The 19,088-nt window shown below is 34.9% G+C and overlaps 1 protein-coding gene across 1 annotated transcript; it reads left to right on the top strand.

The window, feature by feature from the left end:
* The first annotated feature begins 9,062 nt into the window (after positions 1 to 9,062).
* Positions 9,063 to 12,230, top strand: LOC131626830 (zinc finger BED domain-containing protein RICESLEEPER 1-like). Its single transcript, XM_058897669.1, has 3 exons — positions 9,063 to 10,748; positions 11,469 to 12,018; positions 12,112 to 12,230. The coding sequence occupies exons 1-3, from the start codon at positions 9,106 to 9,108 to the stop codon at positions 12,190 to 12,192; spliced, it is 2,274 nt and encodes a 757-aa protein (XP_058753652.1). The 5' UTR covers positions 9,063 to 9,105; the 3' UTR covers positions 12,193 to 12,230.
* Positions 12,231 to 19,088: the final 6,858 nt, after the last annotated feature.

The following is a 19,088-nucleotide window of genomic DNA, read 5'->3' as shown; positions in this document are numbered from 1 at the left end:
GGGAAATTATGCCCCGAGGAACCCTTGATCGAAGCCGAGCAGATAAATAAAGAAAGGAAAATTCCCTTATGAGAGAATTCGCCCCCTTTTATAGGGAAAAAGGCTCGGAAGGCGAAGCGTCACCTCTCCTGACAGGCGCCGCCTCCTAGACCCTAGGCCATCAATGCCTACGCCACGTCAGCGCGTGGTTCCCACGCGCGACGTTTCGCCCACCACTGAACTTTCCTCCGAGCGCGTATATGTAACGAGGACCGATCCACCGAGCAACCACGAGAAATGAGGGTCCGAGCGTAGAAGCAAAGTCACAGTTTCTTAACCGGAAAACTCCGACTTGGGGGGCTCCTGTTCTGGACTGAGCCAAGGCTAGGCCCAACACCGCTTTCGGCCCAATAAGCCTCAGAGGCCCATGTATAGTTCATGGCCTTCCGACACGCCTTGCTCGGCACCAACACCGCGCTCGGCGTTCATTCTCCCCCGGACATCATCCTCGCCGAGGACCCTGCTCCGCGCAGGGCTCCTTCATATCCAATCCTCCGAATAACTCGGATCCCACGTGGCTCCTAAAAGACCGCGTCTTCCCTTGGACTTCGGAGCGGTTAACCAGGACAGAGGGCATACACGCACCTCCGATATTTCCGCTCAGGAAACCTGGCAGTCTCCTAGTTGGGCTTGGGAATCCAACCCAATAGCGAGATCATGGCCCAGCGCTGGGGGCTATATATACCCTCTTCAACTAGAGGGTCAGGTATTCAATTCTTACTCACTCTTAGCTAGTACTTGCGCTCCTCTGCTCGTCATCTTACTTTGGCATTGGAGTACCTTGCAGGTACACCCCCCTCCTCCTCCTTCCTAGAAGATCCAGTCCGAGCAGCCTACGACGATCCTTCTGATCAGGTACGATCAATTATCATACGCTCCTTTATAATGAATGATATCTCACCCCTTCTGTTTGAATGTTACCCTTCGTTGGTAACGTGCAGGTAATGGTGCGGAGTAGTCGTGTACCTATAGCTCGAGTCGGTGTGTGTCGATGCTCTGATACGTAGCACTCGGGGGACGTGGGTTACTTGTTTATGTTTTGTTTCTTATCGTTTATGTTTGTTAAAACTTCTCCGATATGTTATGTTGAGATTTGTTGGATATATTGTGCCATGTGGCCATGATGTTATGACTTATATTTTCGTTGATACTTGATTTCCGCTGCGACGTGAATACTTCTTTAATATTGATGATTAACGACTTCGATATTGTTCTCCTACATGTGTGTTACGTATCTAAGTAAATGAGCATGATATGTGTATGTGATTTTGATTGTTTTAAATTGTGATGCCCTGAATCATTCTGTTCCATTATTTTGAGATTTTGTACTCTGATATTTCCTGTTAATTGCGGGGTAGATTTGGGGTGTTACACGAAGAGTCTTGCTAATCACGATCATTAGATGGAAAATTTCATGTGGTGGAAAACGCTACCTCAATTCATTACTGACATATTTTTCAAAGATAGGTTGGATTTGTCGAACTTCAAAATTTTCAATTTGGTTTTCAACGAATGGTAGTTCAGAATTATGGAGGTAAGTATATCCAAATTTTAGGTCAGATTTTTTTTCTTTTTTATTTTTTTAGTTTGATTTATAGGTCAGGTCTAAACCCAATTATAAATACTTTTGTTTTTTCTATAATAAAATTTATTTTATTAAAAAAAAGAATTTTATATAATAATACAGAATACACAATTGTTATTATAAAATATATAAGAGATTATTAATTTATTATTATTATTATATTAAAATAAAAGTCTTAAACCTGCCTAGATTATTTATTTTTAGTTTTGAATTTTTTTATCTTTATAGTAAAAATTAAAATTAATTATTTTTTTTGGAGTAAAATTGGAGAATTTTATTGCCAAAACAGTTCATACACGCCGATCCTAACACGGATCCAGGCAAAACAACACAGTACAAACTAGCACCAATACATCAAGAGAAACACACAAAAGGCAGAGCACCTATCAATAAATAGCCAAGGTTTCCATGTTCACATGATTCTTCAAGGCATTTTTAGAGCAAGCGCGAAGCCCGATAACACCTTTGATCTTCATGACAATATCCCCAGCCGACTGATTTTGGCCAAAAATCTTCTCATTTCGTAGCTGCCACAGATTATATATGACTTCAGCCAAAGCCATTTTGAGAAGACAACGTCTCCATCCCTTTTTTGCAGTCTCAGTCGAGAGCCATTTTTTCTCTTCCTCCCAGTTTTTGCATCTTCTATTATAGCCAAGCCAACTCATGATTTGATTCCAAACACTACTAGTGTATCTGCATAGAAAAAAAAGATGCTCACTACTTTCCATTTGATCACAGAAACTACATAATCCATCGGTTTGGACATTAATTTTCCTCAGTCTATCTTTTGTTGGGAGCCGGTTCAGAATTGCCAACCAAAGAACAAAACACGCCCTTGGTCTAGCATAGTTTTGGATCAGAATCTTCTTCCAATTCTGATTGGTATGTGTACCCCTCAGCTCTTTATACATGGCATTTGTACTAAATCGTTGTTGCTGTATGCTTTCCTTCCAATATTCACTATGGCAGATCAGCTCTTTGACTTTAACAATACTCTTTATCATCCATGAGCTACTAGCTTTGGCCTCCCACTGCATTATGCTAGTCCCCTTCAGATAGTATGCACCAATCCACCTAATCCACAATTTATCAGACTTCATATGGAGATTCCACAAAAGTTTCAGGATTGTGGCCTTGTTCCAATCTCTAAGATATGTCATATTTAATCCCCCTGCATTACACGACAGACAGAGTTTATCCCAAGCCACCAGAGCTTTTCTCCCCACTGCTTTACCAGACCAGATGAAATTCTTGCAAATCATATCAATTCTCTGAATAATTTGCTTGGGAAGAGGGAAAGCTTGCATCCAGTACCCAGCTATGGACATCAAAGTGCTTTTGACAAGCTGCTTCCTTCCTGCATAGCTAAGCATACTAGCGGTCCAGTGTTGAATTTTCTCCAGCATTCTATCAATGATTGGCTGACATTGATTGATGGTAAGTTTTCTAGTAGATAAAGGGACTCCCAGGTATTTGAAAGGCAGTTTACCAACACCAAAATTAATCATTCTAGCCAGCTCTTCCTGCCTTTGTTCTGTCAGCCCACCAAAATATATTTTACACTTAGATGGATTTGCAATTAAACCAGTAGCTTCAGAGAATTGGTGAAATTTTTCCATCATAAGCTTGATAGACATCTCATCACCCCTTGTGAAGAGCAATAAGTCATCTGCAAAACAAATATTAGTGATACCAAGCTTAGCACATCTAGGGTGGAATTATTTTATTATAGAATAAACTATTTTTTTAAGTGCAAAAGATGTTCGAGACATTTTAAATACTTGTGTTAATTTATTTATTAATAATTTTTGAAATATTTTCAAATAATTAAATTTTCAAATTAATTCTCCAAATACATACATATTTCTAATTTTCCGAGAATCTTTAAAATGTGGGGATTCAATACAACTTCAATAAAAATTATTTTAGTTAATTAATTTAGTGTTAAATATGTTTAAAATCTCTTTAAATTTAGGTATTTTTATTTTTCGTCTATTTAAATATGTCCTTAAAAGTTCTATTTTTTTCAAGTTGATTCTCTAAATAGTATATTCTATTTAGTATTTGTGTTGTTATTGTGATATATTGTGGATTAAACTGTGAGAAGTTGAAAAAATATATAGATTCCTTTAAATTACCATTGCTTGAGTTGATTGTTGGTAAAGGAGTTGTTGTAATCCATTATGATATTATAGCATGCTAATATCACGACTCACTACAAAAAAAACTGCATTTAGCCAGGTGAAATTCACCCTGCAAAAGCAAAAATCACTTTGCAACGCTGTAATTGCGAGGTGACCTATTCACCCAGCAAAAACGTTAGTCGCAAATAATTGTAAGAGGATTAACACCCCGCAACTTTGCCAGGTGGTATTCACCCCGCAACATTGCCAGGTATAAAACACCCCGCAAACACGCTTTCCAAGACTTTCAGCGAACTTCGTTCTTTGTGTCAGTTTCGTTCAGAGCAGGTAAGTCAGAGAAGTGTTAAGAGACTTGCGGGGTGAATTTCACCTAGCAATATTTGAATATTCAAAAACTTGCAGGGTGAAATTCACCTGGCAAATATTTTAAAATACCATGTAACATGCACTACACAAAATTTAACGTGGATAATAAAAAAAAATATTTATATTATTCTAAATATTAATTTCAATATTTAAAATAATATAAATATAATAAATAATTTAAATTCAATAAAAATATGTATTTATAGTATTCTAAATATTAAAATTAATATTTAGAATAATATAAATATAATAAATAATTTAAATTCAAAAAAACTTAAAAATGCAAGTTTATAATTAATTCTTATTATTTAAATTCATACTTAATATAAAGAAATTTATAATTAATCCAAAATATTTAAATTCAAAATAATATTCACTGAGGATCTGGAATGTCTTCGTTATTTTCGTTTACTTCATCATTCTCGTCTACCACTCCCTGGTTACCAACCGCTCCAAATCCACCACCACCACCATATTGTTGTTGAAATAGTTGTTGCATTTGTTGTTGCATTTGTTGTTGTATTTGTTGTTGCACTTGTTGTTGAATTTGTTGTTGTGTAAGCATTATTTGCTCTTGTGAAAGTCTCAATGCTTCCTCCAACTCCGTTTGTTTTTTTCTCAATATTTCATTTTCACGTGCTGCTTCACTCTGAGCTAGTTGTCTAATTGTTTCAGTTATTTCAGGGGTTAATGTTGGAGGACGTGAAGACCCTTCTCCGTCTGCAATTCTCCTAAATAAAGAACACCTATCCCCTTTTTTGTAGTTGCCAGCTAAAGGTCCAGTAGCATAAATTTTTCCATTTCTATTCTTTCCCTTACTTGCTTTCAACCACAAATGTTGATCAATAGCTGGATCAAGAGGATGTCGCCCCCGTCGACCACCTAACTCAGGATGTTTAGCTAAAAGTTCCGCCTTCAATCTTTGGTACTCCGCCTACACATACGTAAATAAATTAAATAAAATAAAAAATAGTAATAGAAAATAACATTTATGTTCAGTATGCAAAAACAAAAACAATATCTACCAAACTGTCTCAAAATCTAGCATAGACAAAGAACTCTTAAGAATCCTTTAACATATATCTCTTATAATTTTCTTACTACAATCCAGTCTTTGCAAGCAAATGTCACTGAAAAGAGGTATTTATGGAAATACATTATATACACTGCCATTGTAAAACTATTAGGTGTGACTCGGAAGAAGACAGTGTGTTAACCCTTATTCATACCAATTCTAAGCACTCAATTATGATTAAACATAAGATAACTAAACCAATGTTTGAAATTGCAGTGGAGAAGGTGCATCCAGGCTGAAGCAAGAATATACACTAAAGTATTCAAATATTGATCTATGATTTTCTAAGAAATTCTCTAGAGATTCTAAAGCATCCTAATCAATTTGATCAAGTCAATTCATAGCTACAGAAACTGCACATATAGTATAGCCTGAACAAGAGAATGATGAAATGAGCTTTTGTTTAGCTACACACTTGTTTAGCAAATGAGCTTTTGTTTGGCAACACACTTGCTTAAAAGTAGCAGCAACTTCAACAGGTAAATTTAATTAGCATAGAACATTCCTAGAACTGATTACAAACTTAATGCAGAATTCAAAAAATAGTGATACTAAAAGTGGAATTTTCATGGATATTCAATTCTATCGTGTCTGGTAGCATGTTATAAAGTAGTTGTTTTAGAATCATAAGCATGAATGGGGAATGCTTAAAGAAACACGAAAAAAACATGTTTATATTATGTTTTGCTAACAAATATTACAAATAGGAGAAGAAGAAATTCAGCTGACACTAGTAAAGTAATTCACACAGAGAGATTAAGTGATGCACATCGAGTACAACGAGAGAATTTTCTTTGGATTTAAGTTAAATGTCACAGTCAAGTGATGCACATCGAGTATAACGAGAGAATTTTCTTTGGATTTAAGTTAAATGTCACAGTCGGTTGGATCAGTTGTTTACTTTAGAATACCTTAATTTCTTTATCCCTGGCATGACATTAAGAAATCCAGAGTATAGGTGACACCAGATTGCGACAGTTGATATAGGATCAGATGCAGGAAAATCCTATAAACTATATGTTTAAGTGTATTATCAAATCATTTAGTCTGTCAATATTAATATATCATTCGAGTAATATATTGCATGCCACTAAATGCACCAAAGTCCTATAATTGCGAGTTTCTTCAATATTATATCATTTTCTCCTCCCTCTATATAGACAACTGACTTATATTCTTTCTTCCTCCAACCATTTCTAGTAGTAACATTCCATAACTATATATTATGTTTAATTCACACACAATGCTACCAAGGTCAAACTAACCAGAGATCTAAATTAACACAAAGATAAGAAATACTAATATCATCTTACTTGAGTATCTCTAGCACGGTCGTCACAATACTCTCCATCTCTTCCCCGATAAGTCCTCTCGTGAAGCTCTTGCATCAATGGAGTTCTTCTCTTAGCCACGGCCTAATACACATAGAACTCCAATAAAAATATAACACAATTAAGAATATAATTTAAAAAAAGTAGTGAGATGAAAATATATTACCATTCGTTCAGCATGATCAGCAATACTAATGCTTCCGGCTCTATGGTTAGCGGCACCCTTTTCTGATGCTCTACGTTGCTTTGCTTTTTCAGAATTTTTCTTAAACTCATCTGATTTCCAATAAGCAAGCATTTCTTTAAACACATTCTCGCCCATCCAATAAGGCCTGATCCCTCTTTCTTCATATCCAAGTCTGGCACGCCTAAGCATATCTGAAAGTCGTGCTGATGCTCTTTTCCTAAAATTTATCTCAACAATCTCATCATCTAGTGTGTGCCATACACACTTCTCCTGCAATATTATATTTAACAAAACTGGTACATTATATTATTCAACAAAACTCATATGTTAATTGAAGTTCTAACCTCATATGCTCTTATTCAACAAAACTGGTACATTATATTATATTTACTTAATATTGAGAATTTCAATTGAACATAAATATTTTGTGTTTTAATTTGACATTTATCAAAAGATGTTAAATGTTAAGGTTTCTAAAGGTTTATTAAAAGATGTTAAAGCTAGAAAACTTGTTTTGCTGCATTGAACTAAGTTTAGATACTTCCCTTATCCTCACTGTTAGATACTTTTTACAGCTACTTTTTTTAATAAGTTTAGATACGTGAAAGTTCTTATACAGCTACTTGAACTAAGTAGAATCCTCACTGTTTTTTTTTTCAAACAAGTGACCAACACCAACTAGTATTACTTCCCTTATTAATTAAAATTGAACTGCCTATCATAAAAACTACTTACTATTTGACAACTAACATGCATTATTTAACAACTATAACATGCATTATTTAACAACTAGAAGAAGAAAATTAATTGCCTAATTAAAGAAAATATTATACCCGAAATTTGTCGAACCAACGTTTATATAAATCTGGATCCTTCTTCACAAGTTGTCCGAAAGTCTTCCAAGATGCTTTATACAACTCTTGGATAATTTCCTTTATGCTAACTGCAGCAGGCCTACTTGGCACAAAACTTAAAACCAAAATTTGAATAAGTATTAATTAAATTTAAAAAAATGGAAACAAGTGCATATGCTTAATAATATATAAGAAAGAAACTTACGAGTTTCCAACAGGTCTAATAACCCATCTTCCATCTTGCTTCTCATGTTTATACTCCATCGCAACCACATCCACATCCTCAATGTCCTCCTCCTCCTCCTCCTCCTCCTCCTCCTCCTCGTTAGGCAATATATGATCATCATGCTCCTGGCGGTGATGGGATGTCGAGGATCCATGTGGGGAATGTGAGGTGCCTGAGCCTATGGAATGGTGGGATGACGAGGATCGACGTGGAGGATGTGGGATGCGAGATCCCTCTGGCTGATGGGATGATGAGGGCCCAGGTGGGGGATATGGGATGCTAGAACCCCCAAGCTGCATGTCGGGTATCAAATATCCCGGTGGAACATTCTGTGAAGTGAGAAGTGAAGTATAATATCTATGAGATGGATCTGTCCTCATAGACTGCGGCATAGTCTGATATGGCATAGTCTGCTGAGGTGTAGTCCTCTGAGATCTAGTCTCCTGAGTAGGGCTGTATTTGGGAATGCGGATCCGAGAACCGGACCGGGATCCGAACCGCTAGAACTGGTCCAATGGACCGACCGAAACAGTGAACGGGACAGTAATGGATAAAAAAAATATCCGAATCCAAAATGAAGAACCGGACCAAATATCCAATGAGTAACCGAAAGTAAAAATATAAATATCTTTGGTACATCATTTCCTCACTTTTTCCCACTCCCTCTCTCTCATTCACTCTCAGACTCCTCTGGTCCTCCTCTCCTCCCTCTCTCACTCACGTGTCTCTCTTCCTCTCCTCCTCCCATGTCTCTACCTCAGCCACCTCCGACGGCCTCCTCTTCCCCTCCTTGTCTCCGATAATAACTCCTCATCCTCACACACTAGTTATTGTTTTTACTTCTTCTTGAATCGTGATTTCGTGTATCTGTTTCAGAGAGATATCTTGGAGTATCTTCTTCGTATAACTGTAATGTATTCAATCTTTTTGTATTGTTATATTTCACATAAATTTCATGTTATTTACCATGTTTGCATGTTAGGTTTGATGCTTCGTTCCATAGTATGTTGGTGTTTTGCCCTATTTTGTTTTGCCCTAATTTGTTTTGACCTAAATTTTTTATAAATGAAATGCATGTTACAATTTTGACCTAAGTTTTGCCTATTTCAATTTTCAAGTTTGATTAAGATTAATAAATCGTTAGGGTTTTCTTATACTGAGTTTTTTTGATTTGTAAATGATAATAAAGCTCGATTAGGTTTTCTTATACTGTTCTAAATAAAGTTGGGCTTCTGTTGTTGGGTTTTGTTACAGTTTACTATTATATTATTGTTTAATTCTTTGTATTTTCTTCCATGTCGTTTCAAGATTCATCATTGACTCCTCCAACAATGGTGGATGATCTTATTGATATTGAGTTGTTGCTTGGTGACATCGGGGAAGAGGAGACAACGGATGGAGGTAATTTAGAGATTGGTGAGTTGATGGATATGGAGGTTCCAGTTCCGAGTGATACAACTACTCAAACCAACCCCACTGATAATACTACTACTCAGACCCCTACTCAAAATACTACAAACACAAACACTGATGCTTCAACCCCTCAAGTTGCCCAAGCTCAGAGTTCCCAGAGTCAGAGAAATGCTGATGGTAGAGCTCCTCGTCCCAAAAAATCTGCTGTTCATTCTGAAATGGTGCTGATTGTAGGTCCAGATGGCATTAAGAAGTGGAAGTGCAGATGGTGTGGAAAGCTTTACACATATGATTCAAAGTGGAAGAGTACCTCTAATGGTAAGAAACATTTAGATGCTTGTATTCAGAGAAGGTTAAGGTTGAAAGGAAATAATGAGAAAGAGTTTGCTCAATCTAGATTAAACATAGGTGATAATACTCCTAGTTTAGCTACTTGGACATATAATCATGCTAGGGTTAGAGAAATTGCAGCACACATGATTCTAGGTCATGAATTTCCTTTTTCTGTTATGGAAGGTGTTATTTTTAATGAATTTCTAAAAGAGATTTATCCATGGTACAAAAAGATTACTAGGCAACAGGTTAAGTTTGATTGTGAGACATTTTATGAGGCTGAGAGAATTAAAATGAAAAGGTCTATGGCTTTGATTAATAGGGTCAGTCTCACCACTGACTTGTGGTGGTCTGGTGAACAGAGGATAGGCTATATGACTGTGACTGGTCATTTCATTGATTCAAAATGGCAGCTTCATAAAAGAGTTTTATCTTTTAAGAATGTGCCACCACCACATTCTGGAGAGGTTTTGTGCAGGGAATTGATAAAGGTAATGGATGATTGGGGAATAAGGGATAAGGTAGCATCTATTTCTGTTGATAATGCCAGTGCCAATGATAATTGCATTGCTAGGTTGAAGAGGGATTATTCTGGTAGGAGAAATTTACCCTTAGGTGGTAAGTTATTTCATGTAAGGTGTTGTGCACACATCTTAAATCTGTTGGTGCAGGATGGGCTTGATATGATTAAGGTGTCTGTTGATAAGATAAGAAATGGTGTCAAATACTTGCTCAATTCTGAAACAAGATGCAAATCATTCAAAAAGATTGTTGATGAGTTGCAACTTGAAGGCAGAATGCAAGTGTTGGATACAAAGACTAGGTGGAACTCAACTTGGTTGATGTTGTCTACTGCATACCATTACAGAGAAGTGTGGCCTAGATATGCTGAGGAAAATGGTGCATTTCTCAGTTTTTTGCCTGATGCAAATGATTGGGAAGATGTTCATGATATTTGCAAGTTTTTGGAGGTTTTTGCTGATGTGACATCAATTATTAGTGGCACATCTTACCCTACTGCTAATCTGTTTTTGTCTGAGCTTTACAGAGTGAAGGTTTTACTTGATAATCCTTCAAGAATCTCACATAATCCTCAGTTGCAGGCCCTTGCTAGTGAAATGAAGTTGAAATATGACAAGTATTGGTCAGAGTCCAATACATTGATTTCTATTGGTGCAGTTCTTGATCCAAGGTATGAACATCTTAGCATATGATGTATGATTATTATCTGAGGCATGATTAAAATTCTCTGATCTTGATATGAATGATTATTATCTGATGCATGATTGGTATCCTGTTATTGATATGTATAGTAGTGAGTTGTGACTTAATTATGTCTTATTAAGTTGCCTTGCTGCTGGTTGTGGTTTAATAGTGCCTACTGCCTGCCTATGATGTAATCTTTTCTGGAATTGTATGAATTATTTATGATTACCTGAGGCATATGATGGATCCTGTAATCCTGTTCTTGATAGGCTCATTTAAGTTGCCTTGCTGGTTGTGGACTTGTGGTTTAATAGTGCCTATGATGAAATCTTTTCTTGAATTGTATGAATTATGAATTATGATTACCTGAGGCCTATGATGGATTGTTTTGTTGATATGCATATTAGTGAGTTGTGACTTAATAGTGCCTATTTTCTCATTTAAGTTGCCTTGCTAGTTGTGGTTTAATAGTGCCTATGATGACATGTTTTCTTGATCTGTATTATTAGAATTCAAGATTCTGAGGCCTATTCTGTTACCTCTTGGTGACTTTAGTTGGGTTTGTGGCCTATTCTGTTACCTCATTAGTTGTTAATGCTGCCAATGATGAACAATAATTCTGAGGTCATTAATTGTTAATGTTGCCTTTCCTAATGAATTATTCTGAGGCCATTGTTGTTACCTTATACTTTATTTTATGCAATAGGTATAAGATGATCTTCATCAAATGGGTATACCCCTTTTTGTATCCAAATCCCACTCAATCAGATACATATCAACAACAGTTGTCTGAAAATTTAAGTACCCTCTTCCAATTGTATCAAGATTCCTATGGAACCAATGATGCAACTACCCCTACTGCTGCATCTGAATCTCCAGAAGTAGGATCTACTTCTGGATTGGGAAGGAGGAACTTTGAAATGTTTTTAGAAACTGTTGTGGGTAATAATTCCAAATCTGACCTTGAATTATATTTTGAGGAGCCTCCTTTGAAAGTTCCCCCTAATGCTAAATTTGATGTTTTAACTTGGTGGATGGGAAATGAGGCCAAATATCCTGTTCTTAGTAAATTGGCAAAGGATATCCTAACTGTTCCAGTTACTACTGTTGCTTCAGAAGCAACTTTTAGTGCTGGGAAAAGGATTATTGATCCTAAAAGATCTTCTATGAAAACTAAGACAGTTGAAATGGTGGTTTGTGGAGGTGATTGGGTGAAGGAGAAATATGGAATAAAGAAGGGGTGCACTGCTTCTATTGTAAGTTTATTTTTCATGTCTTCTTTCAATTCTAACTAATAGATGTTTATTATCATCAAATCTTAACTAATACTTTTCAAATTTGTGTTGTAGCTTGAGGAGCCACAAGATGAACCTTTGACATATCATTTTGGTGAAGATTTGGGTGTTTCATTTACTGCTGCTGCAACTTGAAGTTGAATACAATGCCAATGATGAGATTGTTCTGAGGCATTATTATGAAATGTAATGATCTTTTGAGTTTCTTTTGACTTATCATTTTGAAATGCTGCTGCTGGTTGTCATTTTGAAACCTCATGTATTTTTGATACAATTATCTTTGGTAGCCTCTTACCAAAACATCAATATTTATCTTGGTATATTATATAAGTTTGAATATTATATGAGTGAATAGTGATTATGAAATGCTGCTGCTTGTTAATTTCACATGTAAAATTATTAGTTTCATTTCATGTACAGTTTGGAAACCCATAAATAAACATGAAATTTCATTATTTATTTTTTGTGTATCGGGTGGTCCGGTTACCCGATCAACAACAACGGTCCGGTTTCGGTTATTTTATTAAAAAAGATCTAATTCGGTTCGGTCTTCGGTTACCCGAAATTGTTGGATCGGTTTCGGTCCAAAAATTTAACCATCACTGTGCTGGACCGGTCCCGGTTTACCCGGATAAATTTTCGGTCCATGAAGCGGGATATCATTTATCCGGACCGAACCGGACCGATAACAGCCCTACTCCTGAGCCCCCTGACTAGACTGAGGCATAGTCTGATATGGCATAGTCTGCTGAGGTGTAGTCTCCTGAGCCCCCTGACTAGACTGAGTTTGTTGAGGTGTAGTCTGCTGAGCCCCCTGGCTAGACTGAGGCAAAGGGCAATACATAGAATTTGAAGGAACCTCAACTACACGTATCCTCGTGCGACGAGCTTTCTTAGCACTCTTACCTTTATCCTCGGGACGTGGATGCATTTTACCTAATTAAAAGAAAAGAATTTGATTATAACATATTTAATAAACAATATGCATCATTAAGATAAACAATACGTATTAAAATATGCATTAAAAGTTTCATTAAAATACTAGATTCATTACAATATGCATTAAAATACTAGATTCATTACAATATGTATTAAAATACGTATTAAAGGACAACAAAAGCTTCATTAAAATACTAGATTCATTACAATATGCATTAAAAGTTTGAACATATTAAAGCCATCTACATATTAAAATACTAGATTCATTACAATATGTATTAAAAGCTTCATTAAAATACTAGATGCATCATCATTCAAAATCTTCATTATCTTCATTTGAATCAAAATTATCTTCAGATTCCGACTCTTCATCATCTTCATCCACATTATTTGATGGCAACAATATAGACGCATCAACTTGCTGACCCTCAACTTCGTTATCACACAAACTTGTAAGTTGTTCAACTTCAATCACATGATTATTTTGTGACATTTCATCGACTTGATAAGCAAGGTCTTCTACAAGGTCATCAGTTTCAATATGGCCTATTGGTTTTGACTTGATTGCAACACACCAATCACGCTTAGCTCGCTGAATTGAAGGATAGGGCACGAAATAAACTTGCCTGACAAGATGTGCCATGATGAAATGATCATAATGCTTGTACCTTCGGTCCATTTTAATCTCTACGGTGTTATATTTTTTATTTATTTTTGTGCCTCTAGCAGATGGATCATACCAATCACAATAAAACAAGACAACTACTTTGTACCATTTTATTGCACTTTAGGAGATGTAGTTAAATGACTTACAATGGAGGAAGAGGACTATGTTGATCCTTAAAGGAGAGCAAAAAAGCTTTGTGTTGCTCCGGTATGAAGGATATCCTCTTTGAATCAGAAATAGTGGCCTGTATAGGGAGGGTTTGAATGGGAATCATCTTCTGTATCATTAATGCAATTGTTGAAGGAGGCGCCATTTTTTATGAAGATGGGGAAAGGTCTTGCTTTTTAAAACACGCATCGATGATGTGTCTAGACTTATGGAGATATGTGCATATCTTAATTTCACGAATATGACTCTTAAAAGACCGACCAACATTAGGGTCTGTATTGTTGACCAAGTGACTTCAAATACAAGACGGAAGATAATTGTGGTATTCAAAATACCCAACAAAAAAACTGTTTATAAAAATTTTGATTTTGAAAACATTTATGTTAGATAAGATAAATAAACAAAGATACAGTAGAAGAATAATGGAGAAGATAAGAGGTGAAGAAATAAGCAGTGGATAATATAAATAAAAGAGATAAAGGATAGAAATATCACACTATAGTATTTTCCTCGTTCGGTCTAAACCATTTGACCTACTTCAGTCTCTAAGAATTTCCCCTATAGATTTTCACTAAAATAATCTTAAGCTTTTTACATGATCAATCCAAAAATTCTTTCACAACAAATTGAGCCACAAGATCATCCCACTTACAATAACAACCAGAGCTTTTATACGGGTTCAACTCAAAAACCTTCGCTAATTTTTTTAACATGCTTAACTCAAAACCTTGAACGCACAAAGCTTTTATACATGCTTAGCTCAACACCTTCACCCAAGATTTTGACAGGTTTAGCTTGCAACCTTCAAAACTATTACAAAGAAATTACAAAATAATTATGCCCTTGAATAAGCCCTTTAAACATAATACCATTACAACACAACTCTCAGATGAAACTTTTTACTTCATAGTGAGAGAAGAAAGTTTGTATTCAGAAAACTAGTGTGTTGTGTAACGAGGAGAAGCCTCCTTTATTTAATAAAATATTTGGCTAAAAAAGAACACGATCCATGGGCCATTTTAATGAGTTACTCGATTAAACCTATGTATTAATCTATTAAGACATGTAAATTTTGAATGTTTGTAATTTTACATCACTAAATCGATTATTAGAATCCTTAATCGATTAGTACGCGTTACACTTTGTTTTAATCAATTAAAAAGACCTTTTAATCTATTATATAGTATATTTTACCATCCTAATTTATTAAATAATCTTCAAATCAATTAAGTGATTGCCCGAAATTATTTTAAGAAGATATATCAACAAAGAAGAGGTATGAAAATATTGTGTGTGTGTGTGTGTGTGTGTGTGTGATAGGGGTGTTCAAAACCAAACCAACCCAATAGAAAACCGCAAACCAAACCAAACCAAACAGAATATTGTGCAATCCTATGTGGCGCTTGATTCAGAGATAAGATATTGTCTTTGTTTTCAAGATATATGATTAGTTTCTAAATATGGAGAATATTTAGGAAACTAATGATTGGAGCCTTATCTTCATGGAGAAGATTTTGGAGTATTTTCTGGAGTGCCCTGCTGCGGTTTAAAGCCCAAATCCAGAAAATTGTTTTAAAAAGCAAATAACAAACCTAGTTATTTCGTGGAACTTACATTGTAGTTTGTGTTAGAGTCCGTGTAGTCTCATGTATTGTGAACCTCTCTAATGTCTTCTTGATAGAAGAGTTGGACGTTTTCATTGAGTTGTAAGTTCTATGTTCATTCATAAGCTTTTAAGTATTGAGTGACTGTGTTTTGGAAGTGTGTCTTCTAAAGTTTTGTAATTGATTATCACGGTTGTGATTGAGGGGGGATTGAGAAGGGTCTTATACCTAGGTGAGTCTTAGGTAGAATTATAGCACAAATAATGATTAGGCGAGAAGACAGTAAACCGGAGGTTATTTACGTGTGAACCGGAGGTTGTTTGCATAATACTTCAAACTGATACTATCATAGTGGACTTATCCCTGGCTCGGTAGCCCCCAGAGTAGGTATTGTTATGTATCGAACTGGGTGAACAATTACTTGTGTTTTTTTAAGTCTCTACACTTTTTATTGTATACCTTGCCATTGTGTGTTATTTAGATATCATTGTCTCAACATCTCTTAGGACATCTGAGATCTAAACACCGGAATTTCAATTATTGGCCCGGTAGTTGGTTATGGAGAACCTCAGGATGCTCATATATCATCTAAGGGATGCTTCTTTTAACTTTTCCTTCATCAATTTGCATTTGAGAAAGCCAGTCGCCTTGATAGTGACCATTTGTGTGTTGATTGCAATGATGTGATCCTGAGGATCACTTTTTCCAATGAACATCATCACAAAGGGTGGTTTAAAGTTGTTAAGGACATTTGTGTCCCAGATCTGTGCTGCGAAAGGTTGTGGATCCACTAGTTCTTTCGATTCTTCTCATGTTGGTCATGGTTTTTGTTGTTGAAGATCATGTATGTTGTCTTGCAATGTCTTGTTCTAGCGATACATATCCTCCATGGCGGCGAGTATCTCTGTTAAGACGACTTGATCGATGTCATTGTTATTGGGGGTCGCCCTTACCATCGTGAGATGGTAAGGGATTGATGTTAGATTTGATTGTATGGATTGAGATAGTTTTATTGGGTTTTATTGGGCAGTACGGTGGGCACCAAATGTACATGTAAGATTCATTAATTATTAACTTTACCAGCATTGAGGTAGTGAGAGTTGCAATTACGAGTCTAAGCCATATGAAATGTGATTGTCTTTTTCCTCTGTGTTAGTATCCTTTATATAATCATAATGTGTTGTCTCATATTTAAGAATTATAAAGATCATTTAATAGCCATTAATAGTCAGTGTTCTCTTATCTATTTTCACCCATTGCGACCATAAATCCACTTTTACTATGTTGTCCAATTGCTTTCGAGTTATCCTAAGTCAGTCTTATTGAATTGAATTGTTTACCTTCTTAACTATGTATTTATGAATGTGTTAAGAATTGGATAAGCGATTTTAGGTGAAAATCCGGCCCAATAAATTGCAATGTATATTAACTAACTATATTCATTCAACTAATATCTCCTACCAATCATTAGTTGGTCCGGTGGTGATTGGCGCTGGACTTGGTAGGGAGAACCACGGTTCGATCCCCCGCAACTACGATCGGGAGGGGGCTTGACCCACTTGATGCCAGAGCTGTTCCCCCGAACCGGACTACACCGGTGGTTATAAACAAAAAAAAAAAAAAAAAAAAACTAATATCTCCTTAAACTTTTGTAGTTACATATAAACAAGTGATGCAAAATTTCAACTCAATCTTTAAGAGAAACTTAACCGAGTAATCTATGAACATTATTTATTAATTATATACTTTTTGAATAAAAGGTAAACCTTGCATAATTTTCTTTTCCACTCGTATTTGTTGATTAAAAATCGGAAGAAGATGTTAACATTATTGCTATTTTAAACTAGCAAAATATATTAAAATGAAAGGGTTAATTCAACATAATTTAAAATCAACAAGTTAATTAAAGTTGTGAACATGCAAAATAAAAAGAAAAATTAGAAGAAATAAAAGAAGCCAAATATCTCCCCAAATCAAGGTTTTAGTATTGTTACTTTTAAAAGAAAGATTGGAAAATAAAAATAATGTCACAAAAATGGCATGATAGTGACATGAGTGGGGGAAACAAGACAATGGTGGTGGGTGGTAGTAGGGGCCTAGGGTGGTCCCATGATGTTTGAATGAATAATTCAAAATTGCAAAGCATGAAATGAGCCAAACAATTTATGTTCAAACTATTATCAATTTTTGGAGTCAAAGTCATGTTTGGAAGTTAATCATAAATTTTTAGAATCAATTTTGTAAAAATTGATTTTGTTATTTTTAGTGAATTTGTAACTTATTATCTAAGTAACTTATACACACATTCTAGCCGTTACATTCATGAGAGAAAGAAAAGATTAAAAACATCACGTGCATTTGCAGATGATCCAATTTAACTTTTTCTCTTCTTCCTATTCTGTCTTCTTCTGCTATTCACTTTTAACTATTTCCTTTTTTTTATTAAATTAAATTTTGCATTTATTCACGGTAATTATTTTAAATTTTGCGCGTGTTAGTAAAATAAATATTAAGTAACACAAATACCACTAAAGATTAATACATAGTAAAATCATAAATTTTTTAAAATATGCATTTCAAAATTGAATTTTATAAAAAATTATTCTAAGTTATATTTTGAGAATTTTGATATTACAAAAATATAACAAAAGACAAAAGACATAAAATAACATTTCTTTAAAAAAAATATCTAAACCATAATTTCATTTAAATTTATTAAACAGAAAATTATAACACTATAAAAAATATTTTTCCAAAATATAAACAAACCAACCCTTAATCTATAAAAAATATAAATTACCCCAATGTGCTAGTAGTGTAATGATTACAATTTTCTTATTCAAATTTTTACACAAGGTAAAAATAGTATTTTAAAAACTAGATCGAACCAGCTAGTTGGATCGATCAGACCAAAAATCGAAGGAGTTATCGGTCTGGTCTGATTACTGGATCTGATATGCAATTGAATAGGTGAGAACCGGTCAAAATTAGTCAAAACCAAAAAAAAAAGGTGAATCGGCGGTTCAAATGCTTTTTTTTCTGCACAAAACGAAGTTGTTTTCATGATTTTTTAAAACAAAATAAAACTAAAATATAATTAGACTTTATTCAAACCTTATTTGGATTAATTTTCTCAGATTAATTTTCTCGTATTTGCAATTAGATCAGATTTAAAATTTGTTTAAATTTATATTTTGTATTATTTTGTTCTGAGTGATGATTATATTTAGAATTGGAATGTAAAGAATAAACATGTGAAATTATGATATTTTGAAATTTTGTAGGTGTTGTGACATTTTTAAAGACTGAGTCATCCGGTTCGACCGATTTAATAAATATATAGCATTGCAATAGAAACTGATTTATTCAACCGAGTTATCCTCTTTAATCCGATTTAGTCATGCAATTTGACCAGTAATCTAATGGTTCAACCAATGAACCAGTGACCCAATACCCTCACCTCACCGATTTAATGACGGGTCCGATTTTTAAAATACTGCTAAAAACTAAATATATTAAATAAAATATCACGTATTCAAATTTTTTCATTAAAAATTAAATATATTCTATTTTTATTATATTTCTCATTTTCCACTATTATTAATAGCTCTCCTTCCCAACAAAAGGTAAAAACTTTTCCACTTAAATACACA

This window comes from Vicia villosa, unplaced genomic scaffold, assembly GCF_029867415.1.
Source record: "Vicia villosa cultivar HV-30 ecotype Madison, WI unplaced genomic scaffold, Vvil1.0 ctg.000326F_1_1, whole genome shotgun sequence".
Classification (NCBI taxonomy): domain Eukaryota; kingdom Viridiplantae; phylum Streptophyta; class Magnoliopsida; order Fabales; family Fabaceae; genus Vicia; species Vicia villosa.
Note: the sequence above shows the minus strand (reverse complement) of the source record. Positions and strands in the feature narration are given on the sequence as shown.

Bases quoted from the DNA above. Each gene is read 5' to 3' on its own strand.
- LOC131626830 (XM_058897669.1), top strand. From the start codon at position 9,106: ATGTCGTTTCAAGATTCATCATTGACTCCTCCAACAATGGTGGATGAT. The intron at 10,749-11,468 runs GTATGAACATCT...TTTATGCAATAG, and splicing joins GGTGCAGTTCTTGATCCAAG to GTATAAGATGATCTTCATCA. The intron at 12,019-12,111 runs GTAAGTTTATTT...TTTGTGTTGTAG, and splicing joins AGGGGTGCACTGCTTCTATT to CTTGAGGAGCCACAAGATGA.